At 42.3% G+C, this 17,719-nt stretch overlaps 2 protein-coding genes across 21 annotated transcripts in view; one reads left to right on the top strand and one right to left on the bottom strand.

Annotated features, from left to right (window-relative positions):
- LOC108143374 (heterogeneous nuclear ribonucleoprotein L) overlaps positions 1-17,719 on the bottom strand; it is a 102,600-nt gene that overhangs the window by 7,825 nt on the left and 77,056 nt on the right. For 8 of the 20 annotated variants that reach the window (XM_017267700.2, XM_041707422.1, XM_017267699.2 and 5 more), the window contains 3 exons: positions 9,350-9,397; positions 984-1,165; positions 736-828 (listed from right to left, as the gene is read on the bottom strand). In XM_017267700.2, coding sequence (XP_017123189.1) covers positions 736-828; positions 984-1,165; positions 9,350-9,397 — 323 coding nt within the window. Of the gene's footprint in view, positions 1-735; positions 829-983; positions 1,343-9,349; positions 9,398-9,961; positions 10,586-17,719 lie in introns of those variants that run through there. The other 12 variants (XM_017267697.2, XM_017267694.2, XM_017267695.2 and 9 more) reach the window with 4 other exon arrangements.
- Positions 13,256-16,375, top strand: LOC108143376. Its single transcript, XM_017267717.2, has 2 exons — positions 13,256-15,636; positions 15,687-16,375. The coding sequence occupies exons 1-2, from the start codon at positions 15,634-15,636 to the stop codon at positions 16,107-16,109; spliced, it is 426 nt and encodes a 141-aa protein (XP_017123206.1). The 5' UTR covers positions 13,256-15,633; the 3' UTR covers positions 16,110-16,375.

Here is a 17,719-nt window from a genome sequence, read left to right as displayed (position 1 = left end):
ATTTACAAATGGAACACAGACACAAAGTGGTCTTGCGGTTGGCTTCCACACTCAAAAACACCTTTTTTTCCATCGGCCGATATTTAACCGCAAAGTGCTGACGACCAAGCAAAGCGGTGGCAATGAAATGCGTATTTTCCCTTCTTTTCTTTTTTTTTGTCAGCTTTCTGGCTAAGTGCATGTTGAGGATATTTCTTTTTTCGCTTTCTTTTACAATCTAAAAGGTCATAAGCAAAGGGTTGGCCGGATGATAGGGAAAAGCGTGTGTTCCCTCAAGTGAAGTGTTAAACAGAACATTTGAGTGTGCCTTAACTTTAGTTTACTTAAAAACCAAGAGGACAACTGGGGACCGTTTCTCCCAAATTTTCAAGAAAGGTCGGGATGATTTATCGACCAGAAAAACCCAAAAAATATTAATGGTTCCTGTTAGCCTTGTAAGAACAAATTAAGAAACCTTTTCTTGCTACACTGGGACTTTCTTTTAATAACTTTACTAGAAATATCAGTTATAATATATTTTACTTTGTAAGGTGGTTAAATTAACAAGCCAAATATCAAATAACTATATTTTGGATTCAACGATTCAAATATTTTGTGCAATACTTTTCCTTTACTCTTTAAACACTCCCAATTGGCAGCCCAACAATATAATTTAATCAACCCCGATTCCATCAAATTAAATCAGAATGGCTATCTTCTGTCTTACAATTAAAGGGCAATTTTGTTTTAACTTACCCGTGCCACATTGCCATACAGGCAAACCAAATTGAAGAGCTTATCCGTGTTGGAAGTGTCGTGGTCCAGGCCGTAGACCATCATGACGGCGCCCTGAAGATGATGCAGCGAGGAGGAGTTGGAAGTGGAGGACAACAAGAGTTAATTAAAATACTGTCTTGGGTAAGGGAGAGTCTTGATCAGAAATTGTGGACAAACAAAAATTGGGTATTTGTACACCGCCTCTGGAACACTCCCACAATACTCACCTGAGCCTGTCCTTGCGGTGTGAAGGCCACCGGAGCATTGCGTCCGGGCACAACACCGGCGGGCTCCTTCATGAGGCCAGTGGGATGGATGGCGGCGCCCTTCCAATTCTCGGGCGTGGTGGGATGATATTCTGGGGCTCCGAATGGCGGGAAGGCGGCGCCGGGTCCCAATAGCGGTGGCTCTTTAAATTGACAAAGATTGTGCGATTGAGCTGGGGCAACTAGTTGATGTTGGTGGTGATGGTGGTGTTGTTGTTGTTGTGGTGGTGCTTGATGTTGTTGTTGTTGTTGTTGTTGGTGGTGGTGGTGGTGTTGATGTGTCGGTACATGTTGTTGTTGTGGTGTCGGCAGAGTCGGTACTGCATGTTTTTGTGCACATTTTTGTACATTTGGTTATTCAATTGCATGCAACAACAATAAGCGGGGGTAGCAAATTATAAATGAAACGAAACAAAAGATAAACGGAAAATATTTGTTTAGTTGTGCCAATCGGATTAAAACTGAAAACTTAAAGCTATCAAAATTATTGTTGTTGCATGGTAAAGGGCATTAAATTGGTCGCTCCGAGATTCCAAAAGTTGAAGACTTCCTTCTCTAATATCCAAATCTAAAACCTAAACCGAAAAGGGGAAACCACGAAGCCGGCTCACAGACAACCCACAGACCAGGGGCGGATTTTCCAAAGGGGCGGGAGGGGAGGAGTCGTGGTGCTGACATTTTTGGCTGCGGTTAGTGAAATGGTGCCCCTTTCATGCCGGCTGCGGTTTGGCATGTAAGTTAATTGAATTTTTGGCAGTCGCAGGAAAAAATGTGCAGAATATACAGCCCAAATTGGTCTACGCTGCTGTGTTCTTCGGGGTCCCATTTTGTGTTTTGCTTTACGTCGGTCGCATTGTGTGTTGCCCACCAGAGTGGCATCGAAATGGAACCACTCGTATTGGTACAATATCCATTCCAGCAACCGAACAATAAACGCCAGCCCTTGGACGAAGGCAATAAGAAAGCTCTCTGGCAACAACCACAGCCTCGCAAATCTGCCAACGTCTTGTAATTAAAGCCAAAACTGCGACAAACTGCCAAAATGTCGCTCGAAATATGGCCGAGACATCGCCCAAGTTGGCAGGCATTTAATTAACTTTAAAACTGACGCCACCAAGGCGCCAAACTTTTTTTTTTGGCCTTGTTTAACCCAAACACTTTAACCTAATCACTCGCAAAGTTGAGGGAAAAAGTGAGACACACATTCACGGAACTCAATTTGCATGGCGCTTGTTATGGCAAAATGGCTGCCCGAGTTGCCATTTCGGAGCTGTTTTTGTTTTGATTTGATTTAGTTGCACCACGTCGTCCTGGCAAAGCCGGATTCCCAGCGAGCTGTGGCTTCGCATTGCGGAGGGACCTCGTCATGGCTGGTTTATTTTGGACTTTGGGGCTACCTGACAAAATATTTGCATAAAATCCACACACACACACACACACTCTCGGTGAGAAGTTGGTCGAAAAATAAGGAGAGAGGGAGCGAGCGAAAACAACAAGGTTTGTGTTTGGGAAAAAAAAATCTGGCATTTTTATGTTGGCTGTTAGTTTGGACCTGTCCGCTGTGTTTTCGCGGCAGGGCGGGGCAACGACGAATGCAAACAACACAAATTGATGCAATTTTTCACAAGTCCTTAATCCGTTTGGATTTACGTGCGAATTTTAAAGCGTTTCGTCGCCCCCGGAAAACTTGACATAGGCACGTTTCAATTTACCAACTTTGCCATAAGTAAATAATCCATTGCCAATGGAACAACTTCAGGCAGTTTGGGTAACGAAAATGTTTGGGTTTCGCCCAAGCCTTCGATATAGCTCAGAGTCAATAACAATTCGGATTAACCCAAGGCCTCGAGCAACTGGCCAGCCAGCCAAAAAAACATAGTTATTCATTTCTCAAGTGCGGGAGTGCCCGCTGCTTGGGCTTTAATTGAAATTCACCGCCGTTGCTGATTTGCTGCTACACGGGGCGAATGCGTGACGCCAGCCAAACGAAATTGCCAGCCCCAGCTTCCGTTGCTGCCCCCGAAAATCAAGTTTGCGCTAGGGGCTTTAGGGGTTTAGGGGGCATTGGGCCAAGAAAAGAAATTCACGCCCCTGGCTGGACGAAGACGTCGGAAGCGTGCCTAAAATGTTTAAGCATTCGGGGAATTGTTGCATGCAATTGCTGGAAAATGTTTCACACGCAAGGCGTCGAAAAGGAGCGATGGCAAACTGAGCAGGTGTAAATTTTCACCGCGCACAAATTATTTTAGATTATGTGTTCGTCGGGCAGGCGGAAGTTGGAGTTTAGTTTAGTTTTTACGGAGAGTTAAGTGTGTTTGCGCGTTAGCGACGCAGAAACCGCAGTCATTTGCATACACAAAATTTGCTGTTTGGATTACGTATACGACAAGTGTGTCGCGATTAAGTACCTAGTTCGTTTGCAATTAGGGAACTTTTGCTGTGCGGATATGAAAATTGTTAGTGGACAGGACATGCGGTTAGAAATTTAACATTTTGTATCCCTACCAGGAATTTAACTTGGCATTGCAACAGTGGCATGACAAAACAAAATGGAGGGTAGGTCTGCAACAAAGAACGCATTTCTTCAAGCAAACCTCAAAACGAGCTGCCCAGAAATCCATTAAAACCCAGCCTCTCTATGTGAGTTTATGTGGGTGGCTGGGTGGTTGTGGTACCGAAAGCTAGACAAATAAAAGTACGCATATGGCCACAGTTGTGTGACTGGGGTGTGGTGGTCCACAAAGTATTTATGCTGCAAATTGTTGCATACTTTGTGTGCCATATTGGCACACTTTGTCAGCAGGCGCTGGGAAAACGGGGATTGGGGATTGGGAGCGAAAGTCGGTCCAATGAACAGGGTAATGGCTGGCAAACAAACAACATAGTGCATCACAGCCCCGCACAGCCCCTCGCTCGTTCACCTTAATTGCAATTTGCTTAAATGTATGCTACAATATTTTTCAGCTGCAGTTACACACATCCCTGCTTCACCCCAGCGTTCAATGATTTTCAATTTGTTAGCGTCAACTTAGGAGCACATCGCTAGTTGCGAAACTGTACTGTAAAATATGCCAAGAGTCATGACGCTGCTGCTGTTGTCCCGTTTATCTGGTTGCATGCACAGCGCCACGCCCATTTCGACCGCCCACCGCCCATCGCCCATAGCCCATCAGCCAGCCTCATCCCCTCTCGAATTTTCACCCCTGTTTTTCCGACTCGTGCGCGCTCACTCACTCGCCCCGTCATGTGACATTAATTTTCCCCCAACGCCCCCGATATGCGCATAGTTTGCGCTCACGTCTTGCATAAACATTTCCATAAGCAGCTTCAAAATTGAATTTGTTTTCATAAGCAAAACTATTATGTTGGCAAAGAGTTGTCCCTGTGTGTGACACGATGATAGCAACTGCAGCAGCTATATACTCCAGTGGGGAGCTTATAAAAAAATAATCATAATAGAGAAAAGATTGCGGGCAAACGCTGCCACATGTAAGCTCGGAAACTCCGATGATCAGCCTGCTGATTATGTGACAATGTGCCTGATTGGTTTTTAATGTTCCCAAAAAACTTTCGGTCCCCCTTCTCCCTTCCAATAGCAAAGCGCACAACTTTAAACCTTTTACTGAATATAAGCCAACGGAAATGCCAATGCTTATCAAAAAGAAATCAAGAAGCGCAGAGACAACGACCCCCGGCAATGAGCCAATTTATATGCGATACGCAAAGCCCCATTCCTTCGTGGAAATTAGTCCGATAAGCAAACGCAAGAGCCAAAGTGGGGGAAAAGGATTGCGAATTTTTTACGACCACCTTGGAGCGTGAAAATAAATTTGTGCTTAACTCTCATGAGCTTAATTACATTTACGGCGGATTTGAATAATATAAACGCATGTAATTGCTGTTTGTTGTCTCCTCCTTTTTCGTTTGTTTATATATTTTCCTTCACAACAGACAACGTGAGCAAATATAAGAGGGAACAAGAATGAGAACGAGACGAGGACAACATAATTAGAAGCCCAAAACGGCATTTAAGTGGTGTGTTCCACTGGAGCGATAGGACCTTGCTTATAAGGCTTTATAATATAATTCATAATCTCACAGGCGAGTGTGTGTGTGTGTGTGTGTGTGTGTGTGTGCTTAGCAAATTGGCACGGCTTGGCCTTTAGTTTGGCCTTTGCTTTCGGTTTTGGCCAACAGACGCTGGGGTGGCGCCTAATTATCGCATTTGTAAACAGTGTGGGACCGACCGACTGTCGCTTTAATGGCATGCAAACACATGTGCAATCAGTGTCCGCACATCCACAGCCACACCCACTCATCCGCCCACTTATCGGCTGGAGAGTTCTTGGCCACAAGCTCAATTTTTAGCCCTCCTCGAATTACTCTATTCGGGCCGATGCAGTTTGGTCAAGAGAAAAAATAAATGTTCAGTGACATCTCGAGAGCTGAGTGGTTCTCAAAGCGATATAAGCTGGCTTGAGTAGCACTAGAACTCTTGTGGCCACCCTCGTTGTTTGTTGTGGTTGTGGTTGATGTATTGACATTGTGGGTGGTGGAAAAGCGATAGTCGTCGACCCCCGTTGCATGCGACGTTTTGGAAGCGTTTTCCCCCAGTTAATGGAGCCCCGTGTGTAAATATACCCTGCATATTTATGATATTCATATACCCAAACGACTACTACTACTATCCTAGTCAGAAGAAAAATTCTCTTTGAATTACGTAGCCAAACTTAGTTTGCGCTTTGATAAAGTTTTTCTACTACCCTCACTTCTGTGTACTTATATCAGAGGGGCAAAGCGAAAATCGATAGTGCCATAAAAATATAACAAACAATGAGGAAAAAGAGTGAGGCAACTATGCAGCTAGGGGACAATTTTGATATCGTAATTTCGGAAATTGCACGATTCGCTAAGCGGAAGATGGATGGAGGGCAAAAACTGCAAGTGGCAAACGCATTAGCAAAATGTCCAATTAATTGCTTTAGAAATTTATACCATAAATATGCGCGAGCGTCTGACAAAAAGCTACCATCGCTTTTTTCCCGTGTTCTTCATCAAGCTGGAGCTGGCCTGGCCAGATGCTAAATTAATTACAAATTATTACGGGGGAAACAAGCGAGAGGAAAAAAGTGAAAAGCAGCAGCAGCCGGGTCCTGCATAAATTAGGCAGCAAAATGGTGGACTTTTTGGTTCATAAAACTGCGAAGCGCCACATTAAAGGAAATCATTAGGCATATTAAGTGGCAATATTGCTGCCCCTTTTTTTGAAATTGCTAGGCATAATTTGAATGCAAATAACAAAAAATGTACCCATAAAATGGAACCAACCTGTCGTTTTACAAATGAATCAATTGCAAAAGTAATCAAAATGGCAAACAATAAAGCCTTCAATAATACCGCAGGACGCTGATGAATGGCCGGCATTAAGGGCGATTGCCAACTGCTGGGAGAAATTTAAAACTTCCAGCTCCTCCGGATATATTCCACCGTCCGGCCAGTCGTCGCAGTCATCAATCACTGGCTTTTGATTGAAGATAATCGACGCAATATTGCGTGGAGTGGCAAAGTTTCCATATCCTTCGCCTCATCCTGCTCCCACAATTTTGGCTCAATAGTTTCCTTGCGCAGGAAGCAGCAGCAGCAGCAGGACTGGTGTCCATTAGCGCTCGTTAGTGGGGCAGCCGGTGGTGCTGAGGTGGCAAGGACACTGGGTGGTGCGAACTAAAGTTCAGCCAGGCGACGACAGCGACATTGTCCTTGTTCGACACGCCATCTAGCGACAGCTAGCGGCAACATCGAACTCATCGTTAGCTGCGTGCGCCGATGTTGACAACAATTTGATTGATCGTCTTTGATTGATGGATGTGGTATGGCGACTGATGCAGCAGCAGCAGCAGCAGCGCAGAAGCATCACCGCCTTTGTCCTGTGCCGTCGACTTTAAAAATCCATTTGCAACTTTTATTGATGCCCAACATAGATTTAATTATCCCCATTGTTCCTGCTACAAGCGGTTTCCATAAATATATATAAATTTTTTTTTTTTTGGGCTTTCTGGTCTGCCAATCCAGTGACCGCAACATGACACAATTTGTCATTTTCAATTTATTGAATTACCATAAAATGCGAGCGACACAATTTATATTTTTGGACATGCGGGCTGCGGTCGCCGGTTATTGTTGTACATGTTGCCTGTTGTTTTTTCTGTTGATCTTTCCTGCCTACCAACGAAATTATTGGATTTCACTATGAATTTATTGTGGGAAGATGTCTCTTTTTTGTGCCGAGGGGCGCTGAAACCACAAGATTTACGACCTGTCAGTTAAAGGTTTGTGCGTGGAATTATTTGGAAGAATAGCTTGGTGGGCGGAGGGGCAAACAAAAAGTTAATTTAATTAATTTTAGCTGCCGCAGAACACAATTACTAAGCCAAAGTTCCTAGGAAAACTGCATTAGGCGAGCAAATATTGGGCTAACAGAAAAAGAAACCAAACAAAAAGCCAAGAAATGCGCTGTCAATCAGCAAAATTAAGCCACAGCAATCAAACTCGAAAGGCAAATAGAATGCCACCCACTTCACGGCAATAATGCCAGCAAATTAAGCCACTACACACACACAAAAGTGAGATGTGTGGATGGATGTGTATCATTTTGAAACAGAGACAACAGCTGCTGAAGCTGCTGGCCAACCAGGGTAAAGACAAACAAACAAGTCAAGTTTGCCCCCGGTGGTGGCCCTGGCAACCCTGGCTGCCCTGGCTGTGGGGAAATAACCTTAATATGCGAAATTTCCCGGTCTCATTTTGAATGTATATGCAAATACTCGGTGGCAGAATTTGCCATATTAACTAAGTGATTGGCAGCCGGGACGGATGTGCGTTTAATGAACGCCCACATAAATCTTCGAGTGACTCGGCCGCTGATCCCATGGAAAACAATCTTTGGGAAATCTTCAGAAGGCAACCACCATAAACATGTCAGGCGGCACGGTACAAACACAAACACACACGCATTTCCCCCTGAGCATGAACATACATCCCCCCATTGGTATTTTTATGTATTTTTAAGTGTTTTTCGGCTTCTTCCCACCTGCAAAAAAAAAATAAAACGCGACATCTGCCGCGAGTGGCGATGGTTGTGGTGGTGCGAACAGTGGGCGTGGCACCGCTCGTATTGGACGGACTCAAAAAAACGGCACATTTAAAAATAAAAACACATCGCGGAGAGCCAAAAGGCGGAGAGATGGAACCACCACACTCTTGCGAATGTAAAGCGTACATTTTTATTTTAGCCACTTTGAAATATATTTTTAGCAGCCTGTGCTTTGCCACCCGCAACCGCCGTCGGCTGCCTGCAATTAAAATTAATTTATTTGGCAATTATTGGCCATTGAAAGCATTTATTTTAATTATGGTGCAAATTTGTTCGGCTTCTTGGTCTTTGGTGGTGGTGGTGGTGTGGTGTCCACCGAAAAATTGTTCAAACGGCAATTTCATATTTTTATAACACCATCTGATGGCTTGGGTGGAACGGGGACGATTAAGAAAATGAGCCATAACAATAATTGACTTGGGGCAGTATTTTGTACCTCAAAATACGCATACCTAACTACAGAACGCAGAAATCTTCACTTTAAAAACATTACACTCCTTGGCTTTTATAGATAAGTTTTACGTCCACTCCGTTCGACGTTTTGAATGAAAATTGCGTGCATTGAAAATTATGCAAATGACCAAAACAATGCGAAAAATAGAAAAAAATAAACGACCTCCAAGGAGAAACGTGAAAATCTTGGACGACGTTGTCCGACCAGCAACGTCATCGTTATAGAAATGTTAATGGAGCCTGATATAAACAGAAGAAAAGCACCGAGAAAATGCAATTGAAAATTCATGCAAGACAAAAAATGTAAATTGCATTTTGCTGGCCAGGAAACTGAAATAAAAACCGATCCGAACAGAACGGAACGGGAACTGAACAGAAGCGAAATTGATTAATGGCAGAAAATAAATTTCGCATAGAGATGCAAATTCGGCGCTGGCATCTTTTGATCTTTATACTTTTGCCCAGATGCATTGTTTTATTTTGTAATTGAACTTTTACCCACCCCCTTTCAATTGGAAATTAATTTCGCCGTTTACATTTCATCACAAAAACTCCCGCACTCTCCCGTTCTTCAACTTTTGGCCCCAGGACGATTGATTGATTCGATCTGCAAATGTTGATGTTCGTGTGTGTATTTGTTTGGGCTCTTTGTGTGCGAGTGTGGGGGTGTTGTGTTTGGTGTGCGTGTGTGTTTGAAATGTGCTCTAGTTTTAAATGTACTTACGGCTCTCAAGCATAACAACATTTTCGGGTATAGAAAACAGCGACTTACCTGAAAAGACAAAAGAAAATAAACGCGTTTAATGATTTGTGCAAGCGTTTTAAAGCGGCACAAAATATATATATATATATATATGGTATTTAATAATTCAAACAGTGAGTGAGTAGTACAAGAATTCAATTTGAATAATTCATCTGTGTTGGACAGTGTTTAGCGACAAATGTTGCACAAGGTGGGAAAAGGAGTTATCAGTTCATTTTCAGTATTGGGAAATGTAGAATTCAGTTCTTAAACACTGTTTTCGAAGTGTTGTTAGGCTGACAGTGTTGATAAGTAATTTTTTTTTTTTGCTTAGTCATGATGTCTGCCACCTTTTTACTTTAAGAACGGAATATAGAAAAAAAGAAAGTATGTTACACTTTAAAAAGTTAACATTAAAAAAAATTTAGACAATTATGTTTCTGGTTTATATAATTTTCTGCAGCTAAATATTTTACAGTCGGAAATTTTATAAAATGGCAGCCATTTTTTTTTCTCAAAGCCTTGTGAAAAAACTTTCTAGTCGACCCACTTTAAGGTTTTCTATCCGATCCAACGCAGGACCCCATTGCTTACCGTTGTACAGCCCGTTACCCGGGTTATAGGCGTTGATCGGCTGGCGTTTGCGGTAGACATTGGGGTTGCCGCCCATGCCTCCCATGCCGCCCATGGCGCCCATTGGGTTGCCCCCTGGATTTCCGCCGCCCAAAATGGCGCCGGCCTGGCCCTGCATGTAGTTGTAGTTGCTCTTGTTGCCGCCGAACTTGCGCGGCTGCGAAACGACGGCGGTATGGAGCATCTGGCCGGGCGGCACTTGCTGCACCGTCTGCGGCTGCTGTATTGACTGCGGCGGCAGCTGCTGCGGCTGGGGCTGCCACAGGAAGGCACTGGCATTGGCATTTAAGTTGTTCATGCTGCGGCTCTTCGGGGAATCGGATTCGGATAATTTGAAACCAGAGAACTTGATGGATCAATGCAACGAGGTAACGCAGCAACAGAAAGTTTTTTTGGTAGCACGGTGGAATGTAACGCGGTACAAGCGAACACGGTATAAGTTAACACTGTATTAAAGTATAACACAACACAAATTTTTCCGTCTGAGTTTATAAAATCTTTTTTTTGGTTTTTATATTTTATATATATTTGTGGGTATTGTATGCCTAGGTGTACTTTACGGTAAGACGTCTCACAGACGAATGACTTGCATGGCCTGCATTTTGACAGTCCTTATTGCAAAAGCCTACTAGTTCGATTTTTTCAGGATTTTGGTCTGTCAAGAGCCTGCTGAGCGAAAAGTTATGATAGGGTAGCCGCATTCTTTACAGCTCAAAGTCGCAATCCTTTCGCATGGGAGTTGCCGCATCAACTATCGCTTATTTTCAGAAACCCTGTTTTGTGTGACTAAAAATAACTAAGTGGCAACTTTGATAGCTGATTTATGGGGTTCAAACACCACTGGTGTGTTTATTTGATTTGAACTACAAAAGTATGCTACGAAAAAATTGGTTTGGAACTTAATCCTAGACTCGAATCTGGATAGAATTAAGCTGAAATTTCTTGTGGCTTAAATCAGGTAGCTACATTTATTGTTCCTCATTTCCTTTCTTATAAATCTTATATATGATTTATAAGATACAAATGCAGACTAAAAACTATCGTTTAGTGCTGGTTTAATCAATTTTTCATCTTAAATATTTATTTAACCATGATTATATCCATTTAATATTTCTTCATAAAACTAGTCTTATATAAGAAGCAAGGATTTCATATAAAGACAGCAGGAGCTAATGTGAGCAGTCGTTGATGGAATCGAATCAAGTTTTCCGGGAAAGAGCCACATTTGCAGTTCTTAAACAAAAGACACTTTGTCACCGCAGCACAGTTGCCGGGCGAGAAAGAAATATGGCACATGACAAAGCAAAGTTGCCGCTGCCAAAAAGCCGTGGCAGCCAACCCCCCCCTGCCTTCCGCCTTCGGCCGTCCGTCCGTCCGTCCGTGATACGGAGGAGTGGGCTCCCAGAACGCCGTGCCACGAGCCACGGAATGCGCCTGTGTCTGCGAGTGTGAGAGCGGAACGTGGCCATTGTGGCAAGTGCCAAAAAATGCCACACGAATGAGAAGTCCATTTTCAGGACAGAAAAGTAAAAAATGAAGGGGGCGGGGGCGCGGCCACATTTGCTGCAAGCATTTGCACAGCCAAAACAAAGGCGGAAAAACTTTAACCGCAAAAGTTTTTATTTACTCATTGCTGCCTGAAAATCCACAGCAGGTAAAACTTATTCTTTGGTGCGTGGCCAGAAAAACATCAAAGTTACATTAAGTGGTAGCAACGCTTCTAGTGCAAAAACCCTTTAATTGTATGCCAAAATGAACTCGGAACAACTGAAAATGGAATAAGAAAAGTTGGTTCTACCGGTAATATTTTCTGAAATCTTAAACTTGTGATTTTTCAATGAAAATTATAGTTGTTGCAAATTTATTGTTTAAAGACCATTTAACTATTTATCGATTGCCTGCTGATATCTATTGCGGTCTACTTTTTAAAATGAATAAAAAACTTTGATTTTCACACAAATTAGAAACTTTTACGCATTTTAAGAATGCTTGTAAATTGCATTCCACTTTCGATTGAGTCAATTAAGGCCACTATTTGGGCAATTAAAGTCGGTCTCTGTGCTCTTCAATCACGCTCGAGGGCTGAAATCCCGTCAGGCGGAATCAAAATCACAAAATGGCATGCCTAATGAGGACTGAAATGCATTTCATTATGCCGGCGACGACAAATGCATGGCCCCGAACTCCAGAGCGGCACTTTGCTTAGCCCCTCTTGACCCAATTCCCACCTTTTGGCCCTGGGCTCAGAGTGCGTTAATTGCTCTGGCACTGCCAGATGAATGGAAGGGCTGACAGGTGGACAGAGGTCCTGAAAGGAGACACCAGAAGGCCTGGACTGAAGTGTTTTGGGCTCCCGACGACACACACATTTACTGAATTATGCAGACCGGCCATAGATCTTTTACGAGCCATTAGGCTGCAAGTCTGTAAATGTATCCTAGTATCTCTGGCACAGATCTCATTCGAGCCACAGTTGTGCCGCTCAATCACCGAATTCCTTTCGATTGCCAAAAATAGCCCACAACAATGGCACCGACCACACAACCAAGGCATTTTTAATGAAGTGTATCTAATATAGAAATTAATTAAACAAAACAGCGAACGACAGCAGAGCATTCGTATTTACATGGCCCGAGTGTGGATTGCAAGATATTTACCACATGCCAGCGGGCATGGTCACCCCCTGGGAGCTAAAAAAAAAAAAATAGGGGAAAAAAATATGCATTGGCGTGGCAGGGGAGGCTGTTCATCATTGCCTTTACAGGTGACAGCACAAGTTCAACGTGTTGAGTGAAAACAGCAACTCAGCTGCTGGCATTCCCGAGTTTTGGGGTTCATTCATTATGCTTATTAGATTTGCCTGTCTGAGGCATTTTATGCCTTCATTCTCTATTGTTATTTTAGCACATTCATACGATGCAAAACGCAGACAAGGCAAACGAAATCATTAGAGGCTGCGTTCAAATTTAATTACATTAAAATGTCTTGAACAATTTCGGTCTGTGTATCTGTTCTATTTCAAATACGTTTTGCATCTTTGAAGCATTTTGTAATTACTAAATTCCAAGCTAAAAGGCAGTTGAGATATGCCGGAAGTTGCCAAAACGCTTTTAAAGGTGCTTATGAAAATGCATGTTTTACAAACAAATAAATTAGATCTAAAATATATTTAGTTTATACAAAACATTTTTTATAACAAAAATGATGATAAATGTGGTCAAACAGGAGGAGCTTTACATTTCGCGAGTTTTTCGTCTTGTGAAATACTTTTGTTTGAAAATATTTTAAAAATTTAAAGTACACTAAAAGTCTACTAAATCTGTTCACTTTTACCCCAGTATATTGCGTTAAAAAAAATAGAACGCAAGCGTTGTGTAAGTGCCCACTACTCTCGCAACAGTTTAACAACTTCCGCAGGCTGCTGAAGTCGGAACAACGAAATTTCACTTTTCCTTTTGATATGTGACATTTATGGCCAAGGCAGTTTTAAGCCAAAGCTGCAGTTTTACCTCCACAGATAACGCCAAAAGTGTGTGAAAGTTGGCAGAGAGTTTGTCATGCAATTAGAGCAACATGCGACGACATGGACGACGACGAAGACAGCTCTGGGAAACTCATGCTCCGGTTGGGAATGCGTTTTCCGCTTGCCCCGACCCAGGCTCAGCTGGAAAATCAAGTTTTCCCATCTCGCCGCTGGAGTGGAGTGTCCATGGCCAGGAAATAAAGCAGCAAACTGGCGGCCAAAAGTGGTTTTCACCAATTGAACTCGTTTGCCGTTGCTGTTTGCAGTATCTGTTGCTGGCGGTTCGCTTCTGATGCAAGCAAATCGAACGATTTCGAACGAAATCGAAATCAAAATCACTTTCGGAATGTGCGTTGCCTTGGAGCCATTGAACCAAGCTCATCAGGAGCCATTGGCCATCGTCATCGCCATCGCCATCATCGTCATTGCGGCAGTTATATAAGTTTCGATGGGAAACCCGTCCAGGGATTCGGTGCACTGCGACGTTTATTTGTTTGTTTTCTATTTCAACAGCGCAAATAGAAATATGCGTAAGTGGGGGAAACATTGTTGCGGCGAAAGTTTTCCCTCCATCGGCTGACCACGAGCGTATATGATGGCTCTTGGCCATAAACGTTCCTCTTGCTGCCATAAAACTGGAGCGATTGAGGCGGTGGAAGTGGGAGTGGAAGTGGGAGTGGAAGTGGGAGTGGAAGGATGTGGCGCAAAGGAAGTAAATAATGCGGTGAAATGAAATTGGCGAAATGGGAAATGGAATATTGCGGACACAAGTGGAGCTTGAACAAGAGATGGAAATTCAATTTACCGGAGAACTCCTTGGGCAGTCAGGAAATTCAAAACAAGAACTTCCTTTCTGCACTTTCTGCATACAAAAACAAAAACACATTTAATGAAAACTCGTTTAATCTTTATATTTTATCCCATTTAAACAAATCTTCAAATAAATATACGTGCATAATCTAATAAGCCGCGAACATAAGTCCGCCCATAAATATTCTGGCCGTCATTTTTCTGTCACATCAAATTAATGCATTAATTGCTGAGCACAGGCTAAAATGTGAAATATGTTCCCGAAATATATGCAGTGGGATTTTCGCGAAAGATTTCGACGCGGAATAAAAGTGCACACAAAATTTCGCTGTGCGCTGTTTAAGTGTCGTAAACAAATTCGAAATCTAATTCTAATTGGGCTGCAAAAATACGCCACATTAAAAAAATAATAATTTTTATACAGCACACACTTTAAAACATTATTGCTAAACTTAATTCTGTGATAAGCAAATAAGAGTTCCAAGTTAACTTGTTACATTTGTTTGAATCTAATTAATCCCCATTTAATGTATATTTTTCTTACTGTGCATAGAAAACCACGCATAGATCGATTTAAGTGTCTGAATATTTTCCAAGCGCCTGAAATAAACAAATGCCCAAATAAACAAGCATTCAGTGGGACAAACGACGGACTTTCCGATGAAGAGACCCCCCACTGCCCGCCAACTCTTGCATAATTTGCAAATTTTATTTTCCCACACAGCATCCGTATTGAACAATTTCATTGAAAACAGGCGCACGCAGAAACTATCAACAACTGAGCGTCATATATAAAGCTCTGGGAAATTGTAAACAGTGCAAACTGCTAAGCAAAAAGAGCTTCGCACTCCATGTGGTTGAGTGGAAATTTGATTTTGGCGTCTCATTTATGAGGTAGATGCGAAACAAAATTCAACACAGTGCAGGCACAGAATCTGTTTCCATTAATTGCTTTTATTTCACATTGAATTTCTCGCGTGCTTCTGCTCTATTTGTTTGCCTTTGGTGTTGTTAATGAATAACCATTTCGGCCAACTTTCCAAGTGCGATGCAAGGTCAATGCCAGCACAAATATGCGAATAAGAGATATTAAAATTGTGCATATTTAGCTGGAGATTGGTAGGAATGAATAAATTTTACTGGTCTTATATAACATGTGGGACTGCGATAACGATTGATTTTCGATTAGCAGCACTTCAAATCTGATTATTCGGATGATTAGCAGCAAATTATATTTTTTCCAATTTGAATAACGTATTTCTAGTCCGTTTTTTAAGGAGAAAACAATTAGTTTAATAAAATGGTAATTTCTTTAAAAACTGTAAATATATTTAAACCCATTTTTTCCTACAGAATCACAGGTCTCTATTGTTGTTCATTTTGCTTTTTGGCGTTGCCATTGCAAAAAAGTCTCACCGAACTGAAATGTGTCATCCGCAATTAACCAGACAAGATCTATTCGATTTGGCCGTAACTTCCGGCGTCAAGGTGCTGATCCGGCAGGTGGAGGGGTTTAATGGAGAACTGCCGCTCTCTTCGAGTCTTATGGTTCATATAACCACAGTGGCCTCCAAATATATCCTGTCCGGGAAGAGCATTAGTTTCATTCTCAGGATGCTATATGTGGCGTGCAGGCTGAACAAACCGTTGCCAAAGGAAAAAAAGGTACGAGCTCCAGTCGAAACCGCATTCTTATGCTTGTTTGAGATGGGAGTCGAAAAGTGCTATTCATATAAGGACAAGGAGGAAGGCGACTTTTCGATAGAGACTCAATGAATCACGGATTCTATATTTTCGTTACCCATTTCATCACCACAATTTGTTTACCGAATCGTCCATTATGTGTAGATAAGAATAATGTTATATCTGAATAATTTTCAAATGTAAAAGTAAACTTTGATTTCCAGTGGTAATACTAATACTAAAATAATACAATTTAAAGTGGAACAGTTTAGTTGTGGATGAAAAAATCCTACAGACTACAAACTAGACTTTTACTAAATTGCGATCATTTCCCTACCAAATAAAATCAAATATATCAATTTGATGATTCTTTGCTGCAAATATACTGTGGCACTCTATAAAAAGAATACTGCTCGATTCGTTCTAGTCATGCGCACTCAGCAAATTAAAAAAATGCAATGTGCCGGCAGGATTGGATTCTTCATAGCCAAATGGGAACCACAAGTCTCGATTCGAACAACAGTCGACAAGGTCTGTCGTTTATTAAAATCGGCAGCACATGAAAAATAGGGGAAATGTGGTAGAAAAAGGGTAAAAGAGGACCGGGTTGCAGTGGAGCCTTGTCACAAACATATTTCATAAGTTTTGCCGCCAACGACGCAATTAAATGTCAAAGCGCTGCGCTGCCATTTTGTTATTTGATTGCCCAGAGGCAGTAGAAGCTAGAGCAATAAATTGTGTCAGCCTGTTGGGAGTTGCAAGTGCAACTGCAGCGGTACAGCAGCACCTGCTACCGTTGCTTTTTGTCCAAACAGACATGAGCGAGAGAGGTAAATAAAATACGCATCAAAAGATACACAGAAGAGCAGTGTTTGTCAGCCAGCAAGCAGAAGTTTGCTTAAGTTTGTTAATTTACGAGGCCAATGCAAATGCAATGTTTTTATTTAATTTCCACGTAAGCCCTCTTCACGTATTCCCGACAGATTGACTATAGGGACCAAGCCTCGTATACGCGATTACCACTGCAAGGCTTTAATTACGCATACGCCCAGTGGGCTGGCTAATTATGGCCGTCATAGACCAAGAGCCAGTCCTGTTCTTTTTTTGGGAAAAAAAAACGTAAAAACACTGCCCTGTGGCAGTGCATAAATCACGCATACGCCATGCTGTACCTGCCAAGCAATTGATTTATGCTCGCCCAAATATTTTCGCGCAATTTTTAAGTAACTTTTATTATGACAAACACCGTGGCATCTGCCGCTTTGCTTTCATTCCTGATTTTTCCCAGCATCGAAGCTCATCCTGGCTCGATTCCTTAACATTTGGCAGCACATCGGGGGAGCGTTTGATAAATGGCCGCCTATTAAGCGAGCACTTAATGGTGCATAACGTGTGATATATTGACAGCCAACAGTGTGCCTGGCATGTAACTGGAGCCTGCTAAGAAATGGGTCAATTAATAGCCAACTGACTGGGCCTAACATCCCTGCTCAGTTTCATTTTGCTGACTAAACAAATTTCCCCTAGTCTTGGCCATTGTAAATTCGCTAGCAATAAACGCACTCGCTCAAAATCTCATTATGTTAAGTAAAAGAAAGCTTGTGTGTGCGTCGTGAAAACAAAGACCGAAAATTATTACCACTTTTGCTGGTCTTGCAGCAAATTGAATTGATTTTAATCTCCATCTTTATACACAGGACTCC

The sequence above is a fragment of the Drosophila elegans genome, unplaced genomic scaffold, assembly GCF_018152505.1.
Source record: "Drosophila elegans isolate 14027-0461.03 unplaced genomic scaffold, ASM1815250v1 contig_183, whole genome shotgun sequence".
Lineage (NCBI taxonomy): Eukaryota > Metazoa > Arthropoda > Insecta > Diptera > Drosophilidae > Drosophila > Drosophila elegans.
The sequence above is the reverse complement of the archived record's forward strand: the minus strand, read 5'-3'. Positions and strand labels throughout refer to the sequence as shown.